This window comes from Podarcis liolepis (assembly GCF_965112155.1).
Source record: "Podarcis liolepis genome assembly, chromosome: 7".
Taxonomy (NCBI): domain Eukaryota; kingdom Metazoa; phylum Chordata; class Lepidosauria; order Squamata; family Lacertidae; genus Podarcis; species Podarcis liolepis.
Window position 1 is genome coordinate 87,412,232 of NC_139561.1, and position 24,977 is coordinate 87,437,208.

Here is a 24,977-nt window from a genome sequence, read left to right on the forward strand (position 1 = left end):
AGGGAGCGCACTACTGCAGAGAAGGAAGACGCTCTCTTACTGACCCACAGCTGTTGCTCCTCTGGCTGCTTTTTCGCATCCTTGCCAACGTTAAGGGTCTCTCATTGCTCTGCCCTCTTTGGCGTTCCGCCTCCACCGATAGGCGGCCCCTTAAGGGTTATCCAAGGGGCAACGTGGCCCTCGTCTGGAACAGTTTCCCCATCCCTGTGAAGTGAGGTGCCAAAGGCTACCTAGATGCAGCCAGCAATCATCTCCCCTGTTTTTACAGCCGCCTCAAGCCCCCGTGACAAACAGCCATGGATTTCCTCCCTGCTGCTTCAAGGAGATAAACGGCGCTGGCAATTGAGGGCCCTGCTTCTCACCTGATGTGAGGAAGGCAATTTCTGGCTTGGCTGACTTTGATTGTTGTCTTCCGCGGACCTCCTGAGAGCTGGCTCAAAAGAGGCCTGGCTGAGGAGTCCAGGGAGAAAAAAGAGATGCTGCGTGAGAGAGAAAAATACCAAAATGCCACAATTAAGCTTATTTGCAGAACTGCCGTTGATATGGCAACGGATGTGACAATCAATGGTGCCTATGGCGTGATTTATCCTCCACCACCACCAAGGGACACGGTTGGCACTGTGGTCTAAACCACGGAGCCTCTTGGGCTTGCTGATCAGAAGGTCGGCGGTTCGAATCCCCGTGACGGGGTGAGCTCCCGTTCTTCGGTCCCAGCTCCTGCCCACCTAGCAGTTCGAAAGCACGCCAGTGCAAGTAGATAAATAGGTACCACTGCGGTGGGAAGGTAAATGGCATTTCTGTGCGCTCTGGTTTCCGTCACGGTATTCTGTTGCACCAGAAGCAGTTTAGTCATGCTGGCCACATGACTCAGAAAGCTGACTTGGCCTGAAAGCGAGATGATGATGATGATTTATTTTATTTATACCCCGCCCATCTGGCTGGGTTTCTCCAGCCACTCTGGGCGGCTTCCAACAAAATATTAAAATACAGTAATCCATCAAACATTAAAAGCTTCCCTGAGCAGGGCTGCCTTCAGATGTCTTCTAAAAGTCTGGTAGTTGTTGTTCTCTTTGACATCTGGTGGGAGGGCGTTCCACAGGGTGGGTGCCACCACCGAGAAGGCCCTCTGCCTGGTTCCCTGTAACTTGGCTTCTCGCAGTGAGGGAACCACAACCCCATAGTAGCCTTTGACTGGACTTAACCGGCCAGGGGTCCTTTACCTTACCTTTTATCCTCCACCCTACCACCCCTGACCCTTACTTGCTGGCCTTTTTTGGTCGGGGATGGGCAACATCAAATCTGCCACATGCCCCCCAACTAGCAAGGGCAGCTCAAAGGCCCCAAACTGGTGAAGGCTGCATTAAGGAATGTGGCAGGCGAATCACCTCCTGCTGCAACCACAATGAATCCCTAAGAAGAGCCCTGCTGGATCCGACCAGTAACCCTTCCAGTCTGGCTTCCTGTTCTCACAGGGGAACCTGCAAGCAGGATTCGAATACAAGACCAACTCTTCCCCTCCTGAGGTTTCCAGCAACTAGGATTCAGAAGTATTGATGTATCTAGCTGTGGGGGCAAAGCATAGCCATTGTGGCCTCAACCATCGATAATAATCCAGCAATTACCATGCTGTGGTTTGTGGCTGGGACATCGTCATCACAATTCAAAGTGTTGGTGCTGACCTTTAAAGCCCTAAACGGCCTCGGTCCAGTATACCTGAAGGAGCGTCTCCATCCCCATCGTTCTACCCGGGCACTGAGGTCCAGCGCCGAGGGCCTTCTGGTGGTTCCCTCATTGCGAGAAGCAAAGCTACAGGGACAGGCAGAGGGCCTTCTTGGTAGTGGCACCTGCCCTGTGGAACGCCCTTCCAGCAGATGTCAAAGCGATAAACAACTACCTGACATTCAGAAGACATCTTAAGGCAGCCCTGTTCAGGGAAGTTTTTAACGTGTGATATTTTATTGTATTTTTGGTTTTTATGGAAGCCGCCCAGAGTGGCTGGGGAGGCCCAGCCAGATGGGCGGGGTATAAATAATAAATTATTATTATTGTTATCATTTTATTCAGTTCGTTTCTATACCGCTTTGAAATGTCAAAGTAGTTACCGTATTTTTCGCTCTATAAGACTCACCAGATCACAAGACGCACCTGGTTATTGGAGGAGGAAAACAAGAAAAAAATTATTCTGAATCTCAGAAGCCAGAACAGCAAGAGGGATCGCTGCGCAGTGAAAGCAGCAATCCCTCTTGCTGTTCTGGCTTCTGGGATAGCTGCGCAGCCTGCATTCGCTCCATAAGAAGCACACACATTTCCCCTTACTTTTTAGGGGGGGGGAGTGAGTCTTATAGAGCAAAAAATACGGTATTTAAAATAATAAATGCTGGGAAAGCAAGGTGGGAAGAGCTGTCCGAAGTGCTGAAAATGAGGGTTGCAACCACATTGCCCATCCAAGGGGCCACTTGCAAACCCTGAATCTCACCCTGCTCTCAGCAGAGGAGAGGCTGCCTTCTCATTTTGACCTTCTGTTCCTTCACCCCGTCCCAACAGAGGCGTACGGGGCATTCAGACACGGAGGACATTGCATTAGCTTCCCGGATTATGCTGGCGGTTCTGTCACATTTTCTAATGTTCCTTTCTAACATGAGAAGTTTTTGCATCTCATTTGGAAACCAAGGACCCAGAGTCTGGAGGAAGAATGGGAAGGCTCACAATGCCAGATGCTTGAAGTCCAGTGTGAATTTTCCACAGTCTGTGTTGATTTGGGGAGCCATGTCATCAGCTGGTGTTGGTCCACTGTGCTTCCTTAAGTCCAGGGTCAACGCAGCCATCGACCAGGAGATTTTGGAGCACTTCATGCTTCCTTCCGCAGACGAGCTTTATGGGGATGCTGACTTCATTTTCCAGCAGGACTTTGGCACCTGCCCACACTGCCAAAATACCAAAACCTGGTTCAATGCCCATGGGATTACTGTGCTTGATTGGCCAGCAAACTCACCTGACCTGAACCCCATAGAGGGCATTGCCAAGAAAAAGATGAGAGACATGAGACCGAGCAATGCAGAAGAGCTGAAGGCTGCTATTGAAGCTTCCTGGTCTTCCATAACACCTCAGCAGTGCCACAGGCTGATAGCATCCATGCCACGCCACATTGAGGCAGTAATTGATGGAAATGGGGCCCAAACCAAGTACTGAGTACATATGCATGCTTCTACTTCTCGGAGATCCAATATTGCTCTATTTGCAATCATTGTTTTGCTGATTTCATTTAATAAATTTAATTTTCTGAGATTGTTAATTTGGGGTTTTCATCAGCTGTATGCCATGATCATCACAATTATAACAAATAAAGGCTTGACATATCTCGCTTTGCATGTCATGAGTCTATCTCACATATTAGTTTCACCTTTTAAGTTGAATTACTGAAATAAATGAACTTTTCCACGATATTCTAACTTTCTGAGTTTCACCTGTATGTAGGGTTTGGTGTCAGCGTTGCTTGTGCAGGTTCTTTGCTGTTCGCTTGTGTTCCTTTGGTGGTGAGAGAGGTTGGGGTTGGCCTAGGGTGTGGTTATTCATTTGTGGTTGGCTGTGGTGGTCTATGTTTTCACCGAGTGGGGTGGGTGGGTGTTTTGGATCAGGTTAGCCATATTGATTTGTATGCTGTTGGTGGATTTTTGTCATCTTGTTGGGCTGTGTATCGCAATAAAGGGGAGCCATACTGGGGTGACGGTGTCTTCTTCTATTTGTCCCCATGTCAGTTTCAGTTTATTGGTTAATTTTTCTAGTAGGGCTGTTTCCCATACTATTTGGTTCCATTGGTCCATGCTTACTTCTGATAGGTCTCTCCAGTGTCTGGGTGAAGCTAGTCTTAAAGCAATGGCCAGGAATGGGGACAGACCCAGTTGACTTTGCAACGCAACAAAATTATCCTTATGCAAAAACAGCAGCAAACACCCAAATCTCTGGAGGAAACAGCCTTCAGCATTTTACTGCCTATGCTATGTGCACAAATTCATGGCTTGGGAGAAAGTTGGTGGGACCCATCTGTAGAAACCTGGCAGAGAACTACAGCGAAACGTTTTCAGCCTTCCTGGGAAGAATTACTGGGCTGGCACTGCACCCTTGTGGGAAAAGGACATTCTACACATTTTAGCATGCAATTCTGGCCCCAGCTCTCATTTTCCTCCATTCGATCGTCTTCCATAAAGTGAATCCCCATGTGACCGTGGAGGCCAATTCTGGATCCACAGGGGAGACACAGGTTTCCAGGCGGGAGTTGATCATGGTGAGGGTTTGCCAAGCGTGCCTTCCTCTTAGCATGTTTCTTCCTTTCGTCCCGAGTTTGAATGTCTTCAAAACCCATTATGCCTTTGGTAAAGTTCTCACAGGCCAGTATTTCCCAGTTGTCAGTGCTTATACTACATTTTTTAAGATTTGCCTTGAGATTCTTTAAACGTCGTTTGTTGGCTACCAACATTACGCTTTCCATTTTTAAGTTCGGAATAGAGTAGCTGCTTTGGAAGACAATCATCAGGCATTCGGACAACATGACCAGTCCAATGAAGTTGATGTTGAAGAATCATTGCTTCAACACTGGTGATCTTTGCTTCTTCCAGTACATTGGCATTTGTTCGCCTGTCTTCCCAAGTGATGTGTAAAAAAATTCCAGAAACACCATTGATGGAATCTTTTGAGGTGTTGGAGATGGCGTTTATAAGTGGTCCATGCTTCACAAGCATGCAGTAGAGTTGGTAGTACAATAGCTTTGTAAACAAGCATTTTGGTTTCCCTGCGAATGTCCCGGTCCTCAAACACTCTACACTTCAATCGGGAGAAAGCCGCACTCGCAGAGCTCAGGCGATGCTGGATTTCGGCATCAGTGTTGGCCCTTGTGGAAAGATAACCGCCCATCGTGCCTCCCATCCCCTTCTCCATACTAGTGTCAAACTTCGGGCTATAAGGTCCAAGGTGGAGAGAATTTGCTCCTCTCTAGCTCTGATCACGGACACTAGAGGGGAGGAACCCACTACCTTTGACTCAAAACTCCCATTGGCCACAGGCTGCTTGGCCAACAGTCCAGGGTGACCCCTGACATACGTGCTTACAATTGATCTTAAAGGAGGGATCTAGATGGTGAGGGGGAAGCAAACTGAAGAGAACAGAGAGGGAGGCTGAGGGATGGGTGAAGGGAAGTTCTCTTTCTGCACATAACTGTGGCATTATGGGAAGTCCTGCTTCTTTTCCCTGGCATTCTGGGAAGTCTCGCTTTCAAGCTTTTCTCTGCTGTTCTAAATAACAACCTGTTCTAAATACCAAGACATTCCCTCATTTCCCTAGGATGCTCAGTTCATCTTAAGTTTATGAAAACACTATGACCTGTTCTTAATGCATAGCTGACCACATCTACGGACTGCGATTGTTATGTTCTTTCATGTTATGATCAATCATTAGTAATTGTTTTAGTCATGCTATATTAATCATTAGTTATAATTTAATTAGGAGGTTTCATGCCTGTCTAGTTCTGTGCTCCCTTTCCCAGCCTTTAATCTATTGGTGATTAATGCCTATAGGTAACCCTTGCCTTGTACTTGTGTTAACCAATCAGCAACAAGTTGCTTTGTGTTTGTATCAACCAATCAGCAACGAGCGCACCTGTGGCAATGTTTGCAATATTCAATAAAAGAGAGTTCTCGGGGCTTGCTCCAGAGACGCCTCTCACATGACACCTGCTACTCGTCTGTCGCGATTTCATTCCAACAGATGGGCAGATTGAGATGGCTGCTTCAAAGTTTGGAGTCATGAAAGGGCAGCAAACACTGAGGTCCCGCTCCGAGGGCCTTCTGGCAGTTGCCCCCCTGCGAGAACTGAGTTTGCAGGGAACCATGCTTTTCAACATCTACATGAAGCCGCTGGGAGAGATCATCAGGGGATTTGGGCTGGGTGTTCATCAGTATGCGGATGATACCCAGCTCTACCTCTCTTTCAAATCAGAACCAGTGAAGGCAGCGAAGGTCCTGTGTGAGTGCCTGGAGGCGGTTGGAGGATGGATGGCGGCTAACAGATTGAGGTTGAATCCTGACAAGACAGAAGTACTGTTTTTGGGGGACAGGAGGCGGGCAGGTGTGGAGGATTCCCTGGTCCTGAATGGGGTAACTGTGCCCCTGAAGGACCAGGTGCGCAGCCTGGGAGTCATTTTGGACTCACAGCTGTCCATGGAGGCACAGGTCAAATCTGTATCCAGGGCAGCTGTTTACCAGCTCCATCTGGTACGCAGGCTGAGACCCTATCTGCCTGCGGACTGCCTCGCCAGAGTGGTGCATGCTCTGGTTATCTCCCGCTTGGATTACTGCAATGCGCTCTACGTGGGGCTACCTTTGAAGGTGACCCGGAAACTACAACTAATCCAGAATGCGGCAGCTAGACTGGTGACTGGGAGCGGCCGCAGAGACCACATAACACCGGTCCTGAAAGACCTACATTGGCTCTCAGTACGTTTCCGAGCACAATTCAAAGTGTTGGTGCTGACCTTTAAAGCCCTAAACGGCCTCGGTCCAGTATACCTGAAGGAGCGTCTCCACCCCCATCGTTCTGCCCGGACGCTGAGGTCCAGCTCCGAGGTCCTTCTGGCAGTTCCCTCACTGCGAGAAGCCAAGTTACAGGGAACCAGGCAGAGGGCCTTCTCGGTAGTGGCGCCTTCCCTGTGGAACACCCTCCCACCAGATGTCAAAGAGAACAACTACCAGGCTTTTAGAAGACATCTGAAGGCAGCTCTGTTTCGGGAACCTTTTAATGTTTGATGTATTATAGTATTTTAATATTCTTTTGGAAGCCGCCCAGAGTGGCTGGGGAAGCCCAGCCAGATGGGCGGGGTATAAATAATAAATTATTATTATTATTATTACTATTATTATTATTATTATTATTATTATTATTATTATTATTACCACCAGGCAGAGGGCCTTCTTGGTGGTGGCACCCGCCCTGTGGAACGCCCTCCCATCAGATGTCAAAGAGATAAACAACTATCTGGCTTTTAGAAGACATCAGAAGGCAGCCCTGTTTAGGGAAGCTTTTAATTTCTGATGTTTTGTCCGTTTTTATTATTATCATTAATTCTTTTGGGAGCCCCCCAGAGTGGCTGGGGAACCCAGCAATATGAGCGGGGTATAAATAAATTACTATTAATATTATTATTACTTGTTTTAACCCTTTTTTAATACTGTGAGGGGGGGATCTTATGTTGAAGGATAACGATAAAGAAACTTACTTTTATTATTAAGAATATTGGTATCAAAAATAGATTATTATTATTTTTTTTACTGCCAGAGAGAGGGGGTTGTAGGCTTGCTTTTTCCCCTTTTTTTGCCTCAAGTGCCGAATGTAACTTGGGTGCTGAGCTGCTTTTAAATCTTGCATTTTAAACTGTTGCAACCGGCCCCGGGACCTTAAGGTAAATTAAAATGACGACGTTCTGCGCCTTCAAAGGGGGCTCCGTTTTCTGCTTTACCTAAAAATGTCTCAGGGAGCCCTTTTGAGAAAACACCTTGAAACAGGTAGGAAAACCAGGTGCCAAAGATCAGGAAGTCCACTGAATTTTATCACGGTGCTAAGTTTGCATTCTGGTTGTCCTAACAGGCAAAAATAAAAACCACACACACAAATAGATGATAAGAGCAGAAAGTTGCCAGAAACTTTTATTGTAATACTTGTCAACAAACCATTTGAGGGAGGGGACGTAGTCTGAGATGGAATAGTGGACTGTAACACTTCAGATTGTTCCCCAACTTTTACTTTTTTACAAAGTAGGTCCTTGCAAGTAGAAAGCTAGAACACCAGGAAGAGGGCTGAACTGGAATCCCTCGTTGATTTGCTAGCTTTTTACTTGCAGGTAGGCTTTAAAAAGGTGAGGACGCATTCAGAAGTGGCATCCCACTCTCCTAACTCAGGATTTTGTCGTGTGTCCAAACCAGGCCTCGGAGTCACTTTGGAATAAGGAAGCTGCGTAGCCCAGATTTAGCTTGAATGCGAAATGAGAATTCCTCCCTCCCACCCAAGCTTTTTCCACATAGCAGAGCTGCCACACCCGAAGGGGCCTTAAGGCTCAACAATAAATATTAAATTAAAAACAGAGTAAAAACCCGTTTTTGCTTGGTACAGGATGGAATAGGTCGGGGGGGTGGGGCAGAGGTAGGCATCTCTGGGAATCTTGGACATTGTTCTGCACCCCACCCCCCAAGCAGGGACTAAACAGCTGCCTCAGGGGAAAAGAAAATTTCATTTTATGTACCTGGGATCAGAGTGCAAACGGTTGTCCCTGAATCATGTCTCTATCACGTGTCAATAGCCACATTCCGTGGAACCGACAGATGGAGGGAGCCTGGACCCTTTGAAAAACCAGGCCTCAGTTTCCAAAATGGCTCAAAAGCAGAACTTGGATTCAAGACTATTATTAATAACAAGAGTGCACATTGTAGGGTTGGTGATCAGGGATGGGTCGGGGTCCCCCCCCCCAAGAAACTACAGCCATACCTCAGGTTACAGACGCTTCGGGTTGCGCGATTTCGGGTTGCGCACTGCGCCGAACCCGGAAGTACTGGAACAGTTACTTCCGGGTTTCGGCGCTTGCGCAGAAGTGCTAAGTCGCGCTTTGCACATGCTCAGAAGTGCCAAATCACGACACACGCGGGTCGCAGATATGCCTCCCGCATGGATGTTTGCAAGCCGAGCGCCCACTGTACAACAATCCCCTGGGAAGAAAGGAAGTTTTTGGGTTTTTTTATTCTCTCTACCGCCACTCCAGTTTGGTTTCCCTGATCTGTGCCATCTTGGAGACCAGACTGGGGTCCTCTCGCCTGGCCAGTCACATTCCCTGAGGGGCCTGAAGGCTTAATACCCCAAGACACAAGGTCTGAGACCCTTCCGTTCCCCAGCCTGTCTCTCCCCACATCCCTTTGGACCACGAGCGCAGCTTCTGCAAGGGCCGCAGACGGAGTCCCTGGCAAGCGACTGTGCTGGTTCTTAAACGAAGCGCATCCTCCAGCCGTTCCACATCTCGGTTGACCAAAAACCAAAGGTCTCGGGGTCAGCAGGAGAGTCCTTTCCCCCTAAAGCCACAGATATTCCGCCAGGAAAGCTGCCAAGATCTTACAGAGGTTGAGCACGGTGGGCGGGTGCAAGTTCTCCTCTGTGTCCTCGAAGGTGTGCCAGACGGCGGGGAAAGGTGTGGTGATGAGGTGAAGAACTGGAACACCTTCGGCAAAGAAAAAGAGAGAGACAGAATCAAAAGCTGTGAGCCCAGCGTTGTCTGAAAACCACGCGATGCAGTAATTTTCTACTGAGTACATCGTTCAAACACAGGTGGTTTTTATTTCTTTCTTTAAAGGAAGAAGAAGAAGAAGAGTTTGGATTTGATTTCCCGCTTTATCACTACCCGAAGGAGTCTCAAAGCGGCTAACATTCTCCTTTCCCTTCCTCCCCCACAACAAACACTCTGTGAGGTGAGTGGGGCTGAGAGACTTCAGAGAAGTGTGACTGGCCCAAGGTCACCCAGCAGCTGCATGTGGAGGAGCGGGGAAGCGAACCCGGTTCACCAGATTACGAGTCTACCGCTCTTAAACACAGCTCCTCTCCAGCGAAGCGAAGCCAGGAGAGCGAGAGGGGTCGATCCCTCTTGCTCTCCTGGCTTCAGCGAAAGCTGCGCAGCCTGCATTCGCTCCATAAGACGCATACACATTTCCCCTTACCTTTTAGGAGGGGGAAAGTGCGCCTTATAGAGCAAAAAATTTCCCCAGGTCCTTTAAACTCGCAGCTGCTTTAGAAATCTGCTTGACCCCTGCAGGTTCACTCTGCGAGAGTTCGGTCTCTGCTTTCAAGCTTGCAGCACACTGCGTTGTGAGACTTTCCCCTGCCATTCTGAAAGCTCTTCCTCTATTCCTCGAGACGACCATTTTATAGAATTGTAGAGCTGCAGGGACTCCCCCTCCCCCCCGGGTCATCTAAGATACGATAATCTTTATTGTCATTGTCCCATACAGATCAACGAAATTGAAAAAAATCAAAATCAGACATTCAAAAACCCACAAGCCTGCTATCCCAGCCTCGTTGACCCCCTAAAAACTCTCATACCCCATAATTGAATACAATATACTCACATAGAGACTACCTTAAAAGGTAAAGGGACCCCTGACCATTAGGTCCAGTCATGGCCGACTCTGGGGTTGCGGCGCTCATCTTGCTTTACTGGCCGAGGGAGCCGGCATACAGCTTCCAGGTCATGTGGCCAGCATGACTAAGCCACTTCTGGTGAACCAGAGCAGCGCACATAAACGCCGTTTCCCTTCATGCTACCTAGAGTGGTACTTATACAGGGGTACCTTTTTATCTACTTGCACTTTGATGTGCTTTCGAACTGCTAGGTTGGCAGGAGCAGGGACCGAGCAACAGGAGCTCACCCCATCGCGGGGATTCGAACCACCAGCGTACAGCTTCCGGGTTATGGGGCCAGCATGACTAAGCCGCTTCTGGCGAACCAGAGCAGCGCAAGGAAACGCTGTTTACCTTCCCGCCGGAGTGGTACCTATTTATCTACTTGCACTTTGACGTGCTTTCGAAGTGCTAAGTTGGCAGGAGCAGGGACCGAGCAATGGGAGCGCACCCCGTCGTGGGGATTCGAACCACCGACCTTCTGATCGGCAAGTCCTAGGCTCTGTGGTTTAACCCACAGCGCCACCCGCGTCCCTTGAGACTACCTTACGCTGCATTTAAAACCAAAATCACATTTGGATAGAAACTGTTTCTCAGGCGGCTAGTCCTAGTCTTTATAACCCTGTACCTTCTTCCAGAAGGCAGAAGCTGAAAGAGATCATTTCTGGGGTGAGCACTATCCTGCAGCTTTCTTACGGCACCTGGAAGCCTAGATTTGATCCAAGGTGGGAAGAGTGCACCCAATTATTCTCTCTGCAGTCTTTACAACATTGGACAGCATTGACCGTGCAGCTCCCAAACCACACACAGAGACCATAAGTTAATACACTCTCAACAGTGCAATGGTAAAATGCCACCAACAGGTCCTTTGAGAGATTATTTTTCCGGAGGATTCTCAGAAAATATAACCTCTGCTGTGCTCTCTTCATCAGGTCTTTGCTGTTTTCTCCCCAGGTTAGCGGATCTAGCCCTGCTAAGGGAGCAGACTGCAAACAGCAAACACCGGATCGAACCAGCAACGAAAAGACCTCAGGGCAACTGGGGAAAAGCGGGAGAGAAGTACCTCTCCGGAGGAAGGGAGCGTGGTCGTCTTCGACGGGGTCATAGTAGGAGCGTTGCTGGAAATAGAGTTGTTCCTTTGCGTGAGACTCCAGAAGGCCAAGCCGGTGCAGTCGCTTCTCTAGAGGACGAAAGAGTGGGATTAGGCGCAACGTAGGAGCTATGGTCCGACTGAGAATTACCGTATTTTTCGCCCTATAGGACACACTTTTCCCCCTCCAAAAATTAAGGGAAAATGTGTGTGCGTCCTATAGAGCGAATGCAGGCTGCACAGCTAAGCCCAAAGCCAGAACAGGGAGATGGAGTGCTGTGCAGCGCTCCGTCTCGCTGTTCTAGCTTGAGGACAGCTGCGCAAAGCACCCCACTGCTCTGTGGAGGCTTCAAAGGCTGCTCCAGGGGCTTCAGGCGGCTATCCGCAAGCCTTTGGAGCGCAGGAGTTCCCGCTGCACTCAGAAGGCTTGCGGATAGCCGCCTGAAGCCTGGAGAGCGAGAGGGGTCGTTGCACACCGATCCCTCTTGCTCTCCAGGCTTTGCTTCGCTGGAGAGGCGCTGCACAGTTTTCCCTCTCTGCACATCGCCCCTTCAGCGAAGCGGGAGGAGAAATGGAAGGGGCGCTAAGCAGACGGGGAGAATTCCCCCCCCCCCGTTTCGCTATAGAGCGAAAAATACGGTATCTTCAGGGTCCCTAAGCGCTTCCAGCAAATACTGGAGGAAAACACCAGCCCAAATGTAGGATTGCAAATATCCAGTGTGTGAGGATCAAATGGGCTTACTATGAGGAATTATAAAATATGCATCAAGCCATTGTGTCCGCTATGAAAGCATGGCACTGACCGGGTTCGATTCATTGACAATAATTTCTGATCAAATCCCACAAGCCTCTGCATTTCTGGCCATTTTCTTTACTCCCCATTTCTCTCTGTCTGACAAGCACATATAAGCACCATAGGACACAGTTGCCAATTGCTTTGCCAGGCATGCATCCTGGGTCATAAAATACACCGTATTTTTCGCTTTTTAAGACGCACCTGACCACAAGACACACCTAGTTTTTGGAGGAGGAAAACAAGAAAAAAAATATTCTGAATCTCAGAAGCCAGAACAGCAAGAGGGATCGCTGCGCAGTGAAAGCAGCAATCCCTCTTGCTGTTCTGGCTTCTGGGATAGCTGCGCAGCCTGCATTCGCTCCATAAGACGCACAAACATTTCCCCTTACTTTTTAGAAGGGAAAAAGTGAGTCTTATAGAGCAAAAAATACGGTAGCAGGTAGTTTCTTTGATGTACCCTTCCTTGGTTTCGTTCATCTTAGGGTGTGGAAATAGTTTCACAGGAAGGGGATAAAGATCCCTATCTCCTTGCCATCCTTCCTCTCCTGTTTATCGCTTGTTTACGACCTCCGGGTTTTCCTAAAAGCATTGCTTCCTATTTTATTTACTTTGAACAGCATATGCATGGTCAAGTAGGAAATTAGTTCTTTGTAGTTTTAATCTTTAACTTTGTCCCACGTGGGGTTTTTCGAAATGCGCAGAGGAAATCTGATTGGTTCTTACGGACACTGTGTAAAAAGTTCTTTTGTGAAGAAACCGACCTGGGCCGAGGGGTGGACAGGAATTATTATCATATGCACCCCTCCCAGAGTCTTGCTGGTCAAGCCTCTGTGTGTATCAGAGTCCAACCCTTCCTTTGCTTTGGGAATGCCTCACCCCACATCTGTGGCACAAGTGAAAGAAAGGTCAAAAGCAGGGATGGAAGGGGCACCCGTGGACCCCCCAAAAGTGATGGACTTCAACTTAAAGGGACGCAGGGACCTGTCAGATCATGGGTCTATCCACCTCAGTACTGCCAACACTGTGCGGCAGCCGTTCTGTGGGGTTTTGGGCAGGGGAGTTGTAGTCCACTTGGAGGGCGCCGGGTTGGCGAAGGCGGATCTATCGGACAGAACTTTACATCCCAAGCCCCCCACTGGCAGCTCATCCCTAGGAGGCAGGGTCTGAAATGGAGGCGGGGTCTGAAATGCCGATCAACCCTGGAGCCCCGCCCCCTCCTTTCCCGACTGGCTCCCCGGCGCGAAGAGTGACGCTCACCGAGGCCAACGAGCCTTTCGAACCAGAGGGCTGTGTTGCGGAAATGGTTCTGGATGGTCGGCTGGCGGGCGCCCAAAAGGTCCAGCAGAACAAAAAGAGACTGAAACGGGAAAACGCAGAGTCAAACACACAGGTGCTCCCGTGCCACAACAGCAGCAAGAGTCTTGATTGCATAAGTATGGAAGAATGAGGAAATCCCAACAAAAGAACAGTGGCAAGAAAAATTGATGAACTATGCAGAGTTGGCTAGATTGACATACAAACTGCGGGACAAGGACAACTGTGACTTTAAGGAAGAATGGGAGCTTTTTGCAAATTATCAAAAAAGGCAACAAAATGAACGGGACTCCTTGGCAGGTTTTGAATAAACACTCACAAATTTATTAGGTGAACATGTACAATTTTGGGGGACACAGGTGGTGCTGTGGGTTAAACCACAGAGCCTAGGGCTTGCCGATCAGAAGGTCGGCGGTTCGAATCCCCGCCACGGGGTGAGCTCCCGTTGCTCGGTCCCTGCTCCTGCCAACCTAGCAGTTCGAAAGCATGTCAAAGTGCAAGTAGATAAATAGGTACCGCTCCGGCAGGAAGGTAAACGGCGTTTCCGTGCGCTGCTCTGGTTCGCCAGAAGCGGCTTGGTCATGCTGGCCACATGACCTGGAAGCTGTACGCTGGCTCCCTCCAGCCAATAAAGCGAGATGAGCGCCGCAACCCCAGAGTCGGCCACAACTGGACCTAATGATCAGGCGTCCTTTTACCTTTTTATGTACAATTTTATAATATGCAGAGAATGATATGTGTAAAGAAATCAGAGAGGGGAGCTGAGAGAAGTCTTTGGTGGGAGGGAGAGGGAGGGGTGGGGGGAAAATATTGTAATTGATTAAATGGACTGATAATTTGTTATGTTGAAATTGTTTAATAAAAATTTAAAAAACCACACACACAGGTACTCCCAGGGCCTCTGCTGTCGTTTGAGGCTCAGGTGGTCTCAGGAGTCCCTTGTTTCACAGGGACTTAGAAAGCTGCCTTCTCTAGATTATTGTTCCATCTAGCCCAGTACTATCTACAGTAACGTTGGAAAATGTCAATCACTTCTCCTACCTGGGCAGTTATCTTTCCACAGCTGTTGTACTACCAACCCTACTGCACGCTTGTGAAACATGGACCACTTGTAAACCCCATCTCCAACACCTCAAAAGATTGTCTCCGGAAAATGGTGTCTCCGGAAATTTTTACACATCACTTGGGAAGACAGGCAAACAAATGCCATTGTACTGGAAGAAGCAAAGATCACCAGTGTCAAAGCGATGATTCTTCAACATCAACTTCATTGGGCTGGTCATGTTGTTCGGATGCCTGATTATCGTCTTCCAAAACAATTACTCTATTCCAAACTTAAAAATGGAAAGCGTAATACTGGTGGTCAACAAAAGAGGTTTAAAGACTCTCTCAAGGCAAATCTAAAAGAATGTACAGTGGTGCCCCGCAAGACGAATGCCTCGCAAGACGGAAAACTCGCTAGACGAAAGGGTTTTCCGTTTTGGAGGTGCTTCGCAAAACGAATCTCCTATGGGCTTGCTTCGCAAGACGAAAATGTCTTGCGAGTTCCTGCGGGGGTTTTTTCCTCCCCCCCCCCTTCTAAGCCGCTAAGCCGCTTATCAGCTGATCTGATAAGCCGATAAGCCGCTAATAGCGCTAATCCATCAATGGGCTTGCTTCGCAAGACGAAAAAACCGCTAGACGAAGAGAATCACAGAACGGATTCTTTTCGTCTTGCGAGGCACCACTGTAGTGTAAACACTGACAAATGGGAAACACTGGCCTGCGAGCGCTCCAGCTGGAGAACAGCCTTTACCAAAGGTGTCCTGGGCTTTGAAGACACTCGCACTCAGGACAAAAGGGAGAAACGCGCTAAGAGGAAGGCACGCTTGACAAACCCTCACCATGATCAACTCCCACCTGAAATCTATGTCCCCACTGTGGAAGGACGTGTGGATCCAGAATTGGCCTCCGCAGTCACTTACAGACTCATTGTTAAAACCGTGTTTATGGAAGACAATCTTACTCGGCTACGAGGGGTCGCCAAAGAAAAAGACGACCTTGACTGGCAGTCGCTCTCCAGGGCATTCCCAGATCCTACCTGGAGACTGAATGTGATGGCCTGGGATTCGGACTCGAAGGCTGAACCTGAGGGATCCCAGCCTGCACAGGAGTCCCCGCCTCCAGAACCAGCTGAGCCGGGGCTGGGGCCTGAGCCTGAAGGGTCCTCGCCTGTGCTGGATCCTCAGCTGCAGGCACCAGCTGAGTCTGCTCTGGCTCCTGAGGTGATGGAGGACCCATTGCCTGCAGGTGCTCCACTCTCAGCCCCGTCAGGGGAAGAGGAGGTTGCCTCTGGGTCCGGTAACCCTCCAGCCTCTCCTGAGCTGCAGGGGCTCAGGGCAGAGAGGCGGAGGGAACTAAGTTCCCGCCGGAGGAGTGCTCCCCTCCAGGCCAGGAGAGGTGAGTCACCAGAGGATCAGGGCTGCCCTATGCCTCGGGGCAGATAAAAGCCAGCCAGCCCCAGTCCCAAGTTGCAGGAGCAACATTGTTGGTAGCCTGTTCCTCCCGGCACCCTGTGCTGCTCTGCTGCCAGAGTTCCTGACCTCACTCGACTCCCTGCCTTGGACCCTGCTTCAGCGCTGATGGACAGCCTCCATACCGCACCCTCGACCTCGGACTGGACTTGGACCTTGCCGCACGGTTAACCCTTGGGACCAGAACACTGAACCAGGTTTCAAACCGAACAGGGGGAGATCAGAGAGGAAGCCCCCACCCTTTCAAGGTGGCAAAGGCCTGCACTTCCCTTTTTGCAAGGAAAAGCCAGCCGTTTCTCAGGCAACTGGCTCAGAGAAGCACTCACGATAGCCTGGAGCTGGCTGAGGCCCGGGCGATGTGGTGCCTTCGCCATTCGATCAGCCAAATGTCGTGCGCCGTACAGGGAGTCCTGATCCGTCCACTCCTGGAAGGCCTCCTCCCCGTCGAAGAACAGCAGTTGCAATGTCACCTTGGAGCCCTAAAACACACAGACATGCTGTTTTAGACCTCCTTCGGCTATTCAACTTCAGAGCAGGTTGCAAAGTTTCCGTTGATGCATTAGAAGACGACGGCACTATTGATAACAGACTTGGATAACATCCTGGATTGGAATGGAGTCAGAGGCAGCTGCGCTGGTAAAAAGGCAGTTGGAAAAATATATACATACAAATAAAGCTGTATTCGACAGATGAAAGGATATATGATGTTTGACATGACTGAGAATCGTGGAACCAGGGACGGAGAATTTTAAAGCGTTAAAATCGAGATGTGGAAATATGGAAACAACGAGGAGAGGCAAGACTGAGATGTGGAGATATGCTTCAGAGGTCCAGATTTGGATTATAATTTGGTCTTTTTTATTTTAATTGAAATATTATGATTGGATATATTAATTGGATGTTTTTATGGGAAAATTAATAAAAATGATTTAAAAAAGAAGATAACGACACTATTACAGCTGCCACATGTCCTAAAATGAGTAATGAATACAACAAGTTGATCATGCCCCACATTGACAACCTCGAGGCAATTACTGCCATGCACTTGATCGGCTCAACTTAACTTTTGTCGTAAGTTAATATTTATTTTTGGATGATAGCGATGTAGCTATATTGTCAAAAGAACAGTAACTGCCACCAGGATTTTGGCTGGCTAACATCCTATATCCTTTTAAATGTGTTTGTAGATAAGAGAGGGGGTTATTGTGTTGTTCTCTTCTTGTTTTCATTGTGTATTTTGTGTTTTTTTTGTCTTGCATTTTTACGCTGTGAACTGCCCCTGAGATCTATGGATGAAGGGAAGTATACACATTTAAATAATGATGATGATGATAAACTCACTACTGGGAAAACCAGTAGTGATGTATGGATGTGAGAGCTGGACCACAAAGAAGGCTGATCGCCAAAGAATTGATGCTTTTGAATTATGGTGCTGGAGGAGACTCTTGAGAGTCCCATGGACTGCAAGAAGATCAGACCTATCCATTCTGAAGGAAATCAGCCCTGAGTGCTCACTGGAAGGACAGATCCTGAAGCTGAGGCTCCAATACTTTGGCCACCTCATGAGAAGAGAAGACTCCCTGGAAAAGACCCTGATGCTGGGAAAGATGGAGGGCACAAGGAGAAGGGGACGACAGAGGACGAGATGGCTGGACAGTGTTCTCGAAGTTACAAGCATGAGTTTGACCAAACTCTGGGAGGCAGTGGAGGACAGGAGTGCCTGGCGTGCTCTGGTCTGGGGGGGTCGCAAAGAGTCGGACACGACTAAACGACAAAACAACAATACTTTTAGACAAATGAAACATTAAAAAGTTCCCCACCGGCCGCTCTAACCACTAGCCCTTACTCCCCTTCTGCAAGAGGCGCAAAAGGAAATCGGAGCATTTCTGCCCAGGAAAGGCCACCCGCTCACCCTCTCCTTCAATTTCTTCAGCTCCTCGTCCAGCGCCGTCACCAGCTCCATCAGGATGGCACATGGCACAGCCGAGTCCGTTGCCCCCAGGAAGGCCCGGCCACGCTTGTCGCGGGGGAAGTATTTGGAGTCATAGTGGCAGGCAAACACCAGGCGCCAGGGGGCTGCAGGGTCCAACGTAGCCACCACATTGGCAAAGCTGACGACGCCGTGTGGCGCCCGGTCTTTGAAGGCGTCCACCTCTATCTGCCAGGAAGCGCCCAGTTCCCTCAGCTTCTCCACAATGAACTAGGAAGAAGAGAAGGTGAAGGACTTGAGTCACTCACACAAGGTTCCTAGTCCTCAGTTTTTTACCCCTTCTCATAAAACTCAAGGACTTCCAAGGAAACGGAGCGCTGGAAGACTCAGGACAGATATCAAATGAATTTATTTTTCGACACAACTACTGCAGCAGCGAGAGCATTCCATGTCCCCCAACCATAGCTGTCAAGCGTCCCTTATTTGGCGGGACAGTCCCTTATCCTAGCGCCATGTCTCGCTGCTGTCCCTTATTGATGATGTCCCTTAAATTTCCCGGGTTTCAAAGGAAGCAGCTCCTCTCCTTCCCTCCCTGCCTGGAAGGAGGGAGGCTCCAACTGTGTTGCTTGGCTGCGTTGCTCACCCAGTAAGGAGTCTGAGAACAACTGGGGGTGGAGCTTGCAGGCCTTGTGCCGATCAAATCGGCTGCGTTGCCTGGGGACTCGCCTTTGCTCAGCGCTTCCCAGCGGAGAGGTGACGGTGGTTTTCCTTGAGGCTTGAGGCTTCATTTGGCTGCTGGCTGGGCTTTCTGCCTTTGGCACGGAGGGGCTCAGAAGTCGAGCATACCTGTGCTGGGAAAATCCCTTATTTTGGCTGCTGATCCCTTATTTTCAAGGCTGCTGGTCCCTTATTTTCAAATCTGTAAATTGACAGCTATGCCCCCAACAGTGAGATGATGCAGCGATTACAAAGGAGGACCGTAACCTGAAGTTTACGGCTCGCCGTGATGTGTTCGGTGGCCCGCTGCAAGATTAGCGCTTGGACTCACCTGCCGGACTTTTTCGTTGCCAGGGCTTCCAGAATACCTCTCGATCAGGATGGGCAGCAGGTAGCTACGCCAAAGGCGCTGCAGTTGAACCTGCGAGGCCAGGTCTTTCAGCTGACCGCTAGTCAGGTTTTGGGGCTTGTGCTTCAGCTGCCAAGAAGGCGAGAGAAAAGCCTCGTCAGAAAACAATCCCAGCAGCGCTAGATTTAGGACGGCGCAGGCAGTTGCGCTGCACAGGGTGCAGAGTTGAGGAGGTGCAAAATAACAACAACAACATTTATATGGGTATCCTCCATGTGGTCGTGGAAACTGCAATTAATCCAGAATGCGGCAGCTAGACCGGTGACTGGGAACGGCCGCCGGGACCACATAACACCGGTCTTGAAAGATCTGCATTGGCTCCCAGTACGTTTCCAAGCACAATTCAAAGTGTTGGTGCTGACCTTTAAAGCCCTAAACGGCCTCAAAGGCCCAGTATACCTGAAGGAGCGTCTCCACCCCCATCGTTCAGCCCAGACACTGAGGTCCAGTGCCGAGGGCCTTCTGGCAGTTCCCTCATTGCGAGACGCAAGGTTACAGGGAACCAGGCAGAGGGCCTTCTCGGTGGTGGCACCCGCCCTGTGGAACGCCCTCCCTTCAGATGTGAAGGAAATAAGCAGCTATCCTATCTTTAAAAGACATCTGAAGGCAGCCCTGTTCAGGGAAGTTTTTGATATTTAATGCTGTACTGTTTTTAACATTTGATTAGGAGTAGCTGGGCCTGAAACTGTTCTTAACTTGAAGCACCACTTTAGCTAATGGGGCCTGCTGCTGCCTCTGCGCCTTCGGAGCACGATTTCTGTTCTCATCCTGAAGCAAAGTTCTTAACCTGAAGCACTATTTCTGGGTTAGCGGAGTCTGTAACCTGAAGCGTCTGTAACCTGAAGCGTCTGCAACCCGAGGTACCACTGTATTATTATTATTATTATTATTGGAAGCGGGGGGTGCGCACATCAAGAGGCAGGGAGTTCCACAGCGCCTTGGAGGGCGGCGATCTGGAAGCGACCCCCTCTCCCCCCCCCCGCTAACTCACGCACGTGCACCAGACCCCCAACCCCCCCTACCTGTAGGTACCTGGGCGCCCGGGATCAGCTCCTCCTGCGCCGCCTCCCGGGGCTGGACGGCCGGGTCCTCGCCCACCTGCCAGAGCAGGTAAAGCCCCGCCAGGGAGCCGGCGGCCAGGGCCAGCAGCCCGGCCAGCCAGAGGCGGCGGCTGCTCCCCAGGCTCCGCTTCCGCGCGGCGGGGAAGCCTCCGGGCTCCAGGCCGCCCTGCGGGACCCCCATCCCCGCGCGGCCCCGCCGAGGCCCTTTCCGCATGGCGCCTCCGCTCCGACTGGGGACCCGGGGCTCCTGCCGGCCACGCCCCCTCTCGGGGGTGGGCCAATGGGGTGAGGCCGCGCCCGGCATGAATGGAAGGAGGCGGAGTCACGAGCTCCACCTTCCGCGTTCCAGCCGCGCCTCCGAGCCCCCAGCCTATCAGACGCGCCCGCGGGAAGGAGGCGGGGCGACGCGGGGCCACGCCCGCTCGCTGGTTAAGGACACGCGGCGCTTTCGGAAAGGAAAAGAGGAGGAAGAGGGAAGAGGAAGGCGAAGGACACGCGGGAAGGAAAGGGAAGGTGGCGGGCGGTTGGTTTATTACGGAAGGAGGTTTGATGCAATAATTATGGGTTGTTAGCCGCCCTGAGCCCGGCCTTGGCTGGGGAGGGCGGGGTATAAATAATTTTTTTAATTCTTATTATTTAAAAATATATATCACACAACCGAAATCTGCACCTGAGCAGTGGATGCCTTTATTAGGAACAACCGAAAGGTCCACAATCTATGGGCAAGCTTTAGTATTAATAATAATAATCAACATCAGGGCTTTTTTTGTAAAAAAAAAAATGTTTAGGGATACTCTCATTTTCCAACTCATAATGAAATACTGCCTCAATGAGGCCAAACAGATTCAAAAAATGTTTAGGGGTATGCGAACCTCTGCACCCCCCAGAAAAAGCAATAATAATAATAAATTATTTATACCCCGCCCATCTGGCTGCGTTTCCCAGCCACTCTGGGTGGCTCCCAACAGAATATTACAAACATGATAAAACATCGAACATTAGAAACTTCCCTGGGCTGCCTTCAGATGTCTTCTAAAAGTCAGATACAGTGTTACCTCTGGATACAAACGGGATCCGTTCCGGATCCCTGTTCTCATCCTGAAGCGAACGCAACCCGCGTCTGCGCGTGCACGGGTCGCGATTAGCTGCTTCTGTGCATGTGCATGGTGTCATTTTGACCAGCTGCACATGCGTGAGCGATGAAACCCAGAAGTGACACATTCCATTACTTTTGGGTCGCTGCGGAGCGCAACCAGAAAACGCTCAACGTGAAGCAACTTCAATCCAGGGTATGACTGTAGTTGTTTATTTCCTTTACATCTGGTGGGAAGGTGGACGCTACTACCGAGAAGGCCCTCTGCCTGGTTCCCTGTAACCTCACTTCTCGCAGTGAGGAAACCGCCAGAAGGCCCTTGGAGCTGGACCTCAGTGTTTGGGTTGAATGACGGGGGTGGAGATGCTCCTTCAGGTATACTGGAATTATGCAGAACTCGTCACCAGCCTAGAAGATGCGCAAATGGTGGGGGAGGGGACAACAGTAATTCGGCTACATGTTGAAGCCATGAATACCTTCATTTTATATTATTCCTTACTCACCTACATAAGGTCCCAGGTGTGTTATGGCCCAGGCATCTGGTTGGCTGGCCGCAATGAGAATAACATTGCTGGACATGGAGATTCACTGGCCTAAGCCAGCAAGGCTTTATTTATGTTTTCAGTTCTAGTGTTTTTAATACATAAAACACTTCCAAAACGTTCTGTTCCAAATGCAGCAGAATTCAGCAAGAGAGGTGGATCCCAGAAAACAATACCGTAAGTGCCAAAGACCTTTAGAAACAAATGTGAGCACCTTGAATTTAGGCCTGGAAACAAACGGGCAAGCAGTTTGGCTGCTTCAGAACAGGTTGTGCGAGTTCTAAATGGGACTCCGGCCAGCAATCTGGCTGCAGCATTTTGGACCAACTGACTTTCAGACAGTTCCAAGTTGGAGACTGCAGACTGAATTCGTCTCTGCTAGGTGCTGCAACTATCAGGTTGTAGCTTGGCATTTGGGACAGAGAAGGAATCAATGGCTGGCCTCCATTTTAAAAAAATATGAAGACCAGCTGTTACCCAGATCTGTCCCGTTCAGCTTAAATTGATTTGTAAGAGACTGTTCATTTTGCCAGCCAACCCAACCTTTTACATTCCCCCCCCCCTTCTACATATGGCTGGATAAGACTCTAGTCCACCAGTGCTTATATTATAATGAATTTGTTAAATCTGCAAGGTGCCACAAAAAAACTTCTGGAAGTTACCGGCATCAAACTTCTGTTCTAGTTGTTACGAATTCAATTAGCCTCTTCCCACCTGCAGATTCGCTTGCCATCTGGTTGGTTGAACTAGTTCACATGTGCAGCTGGAACATGCACATGTGAACCCACCGCCTGTTAACACTCATATGGAGGGGCAAAGCTGGAACTGAGGGAGATCCAATGTCATGGACTGGTTGGGTGCAGAGGAATGGTGGAAGGAACCAGCTGGGGAACCACCAAGCGAAGAATGGTCATGAATGGTCAGAGGGAGAAGAGGGAGCAGACCGGGAGGAGGAGGTGTTGGAAGCTGAAGAGAGGACAGGGCTTAGTGAGCTGGGAGAGTCTGTGGCAGAGAGCAGTCCACAATTGGAGGCAGAAGCTGGCGAATGGGAGGTTGGTCAAGAAGCAGAGATGAGTAAAGCCCTTCACAGCCTAGGACCCTCGTACCTATGGGACCGCCTCTCCTGGTATGTCCCATGGAGGACTTTACGGTCTTCAAACAAAAACATCTTGGAGGTTCCAGGGAGGTTGGGCTGGCCTCAACCAGAGCCAGGGCTTTTTCGACCATGGCCCCGATTTGGTGGAACACTCTGTCACAAGAGACTAGGGCCCTGCGGGACTTGACATCTTTCTGCAGGGCCTGCAAGACGGAGCTGTTCCACCAGGCCTTTGGCCAGGGCACAGCCTGACTCCCTCCTTTGGCAATCTCCACAGAACTCTAGCCCAATGGTTGCCATCAATTTGATTTGAATTAATTTTATAATGAAATGATTTTAGAATGTTGTATTATTTTATTGTTGTTAGCCGCCCTGAGCCTGGCTTTGGCCGGGGAGGGCAGGATATAAATAAAAATATTATTATTATTATTATTAGTAGTAGTAGTAGTAGTAGTAGTAAGGCTGTTGAAGAGATACAGGTCTCTCTCTCTCCTGCTGTAACAAGCTCCCCTTTGTCTCCCAGAACCACAAGAGTCATGAAGAAGAAGAAGAAGAGTTTGGATTTGATATCCCGCCTTTCACTCCCTTTAAGGAGTCTCAAAGCGGCTCACATTCTCCTTTCCCTTCCTCCCCCACAACAAACACTCTGTGAGGTGAGTGGGGCTGAGAGACTTCAGAGAAGTGTGACTGGCCCAAGGTCACCCAGCAGCTGCAGGTGGAGGAGCGGAGACACGAACCCGGTTCCCCAGATTACGAGTCTATCGCTCTTAACCACTACACCACACTGGCTCTGAATAGGGTGGAGGAGAGATTGGTGACTTGTAGACGCAGTCTCCGGTTGCTTGGGGGAGCGGAATCCTGGAGAGGAGGGGACTTAGTCAGCTGTGGGGAAGTGAAGACCTTAAGTCTCAGCAAGACCCACCGGAGATGAGTTGCTGTGCTCATTAGCCCTGACACTCCTGTCCTACTAAAGAGTTAATTCCAACTTGCACAGTGTGATTGGCTGCTGGCTTGCTCCTGTCACTCATTTTCCAACCGCCTCTGGGCCATTAATGTAAGCCAGTCACTCTCACTCTAACCGTCCTGTTTGTTTTGAGGACAGAGAGAGAACACCTTGGGCTTTGTAGAGGAAAGGTAGGGGAGAAACGTGACAAATAGCCAGAGCCCAAATAAAACCCTTGCAGGCATGAAAAATGGCTTCTTCAGGGGAAAAAAAAAAGTATTGGGTTGCATCCAATGTAGGGCTAAATACCTTGTTCTTTCCGTGCCAGGATTTTTGCTTGTGCAACAGAACTTTCTCCTTCTCTCCTCCCTGTGTGGTGCCTCTTTTCTGGGGTTCCCCAACCCTCTGGAGCAGATTTGGGGAGGTTGTGGGGTGTGCCTTGAAGCGAGTCGGGGGAGAGAAGTTATAATTGCATGTTCAGCAATCCTTGCACTGGACTACTGCAATGCGCTCTACGTGGGGCTAACTTTGAAGGTGACCTGGAAACTGCAATTAATCCAGAATGCGGCAGCTAGACTGGTGACTGGGAGTGGCCGCCAGGACCACATAACACCAGTCCTGAGAGATCTTCATTGGCTCCCAGTACGTTTCCAAGCACAATTCAAAGTGTTGGTGCTGACCTTTAAAGCCCTAAATGGCCTTGGCTCAGTAGACCTGAAGGAGCGTCTCCACCCCCATCGTTCACTGAGATCCAGCGCCAGGGGCCTTCTGGCGGTTCCCTCATTGTGAGAAGCGAGGTTACAGGGAACCAGACGGAGGGCCTTCTCGGTAGTGGCGCCCACCCTGTGGAACGCCCTCCCTTCAGATGTGAAGGAAATAAGCAGCTATCCTATCTTTAAAAGACATCTGAAGGCAGACGTTTTCAGGGAAGTTTTTAATATTTAACACTGTACTGTTTTTAGCACTTGATTGGGAGCTGCCCAGAGTGGCTGGGGAGACTCAGCCAGATGGGTGGGGTATAAATAATAATAATAATAATAATAATAATAATAATAATAATAATAATATATTGCACTGGCAGATTTGTTCTATGCTGCTAGAATGGTGCAGGATTGCAAACTCGACTGCCTTACTCATCTTTTGGAACAGACTCGCTTGCTTTTGTAAAGCGCAGAGCGTGATGATGCTCAGCTCTGACAAGCCATCAGGTTCTGTTGCAGAAAGAACCTCTTCTCTCTCTGGCTCCTGTCCCAAAAGAACTTAACATTGGGCC

At 49.6% G+C, this 24,977-nt stretch overlaps 1 protein-coding gene and 1 long non-coding RNA gene across 2 annotated transcripts in view; both read right to left on the reverse strand.

Moving 5' to 3' along the window:
* LOC310712747 overlaps window positions 1–24,977 on the reverse strand; it is a 410,683-nt gene that overhangs the window by 50,177 nt on the left and 335,529 nt on the right. The gene's annotated exons all lie outside the window — the stretch shown is intronic.
* QPCTL (glutaminyl-peptide cyclotransferase like) lies at window positions 7,667–20,349 on the reverse strand. Its single transcript, XM_083515925.1, has 7 exons — window positions 20,002–20,349; window positions 18,892–19,038; window positions 17,826–18,113; window positions 16,240–16,392; window positions 13,344–13,443; window positions 11,264–11,380; window positions 7,667–9,247 (listed from the first exon to the last, which is right to left on the reverse strand). Exons 1-7 carry the CDS (start codon window positions 20,332–20,334, stop codon window positions 9,102–9,104), a joined length of 1,284 nt encoding a protein of 427 aa, XP_083372051.1. The 5' UTR covers window positions 20,335–20,349; the 3' UTR covers window positions 7,667–9,101.

What these genes read in the sequence shown, in the direction of transcription:
- QPCTL (XM_083515925.1), bottom strand. Translation starts at nt 20,334, where the DNA reads ATGCCGGGCGCGGCCTCACCCCATTGGCCCACCCCCGAGAGGGGGCGT. An exon ending in GCAACGAAAAAGTCCGGCAG is followed by an intron (nt 18,114 to 18,891) that starts GTGAGTCCAAGC and finishes TCTTCTTCCTAG; the next exon opens with TTCATTGTGGAGAAGCTGAG. An exon ending in CGCTCCCTTCCTCCGGAGAG is followed by an intron (nt 9,248 to 11,263) that starts GTACTTCTCTCC and finishes TCTTTGCCGAAG; the next exon opens with GTGTTCCAGTTCTTCACCTC.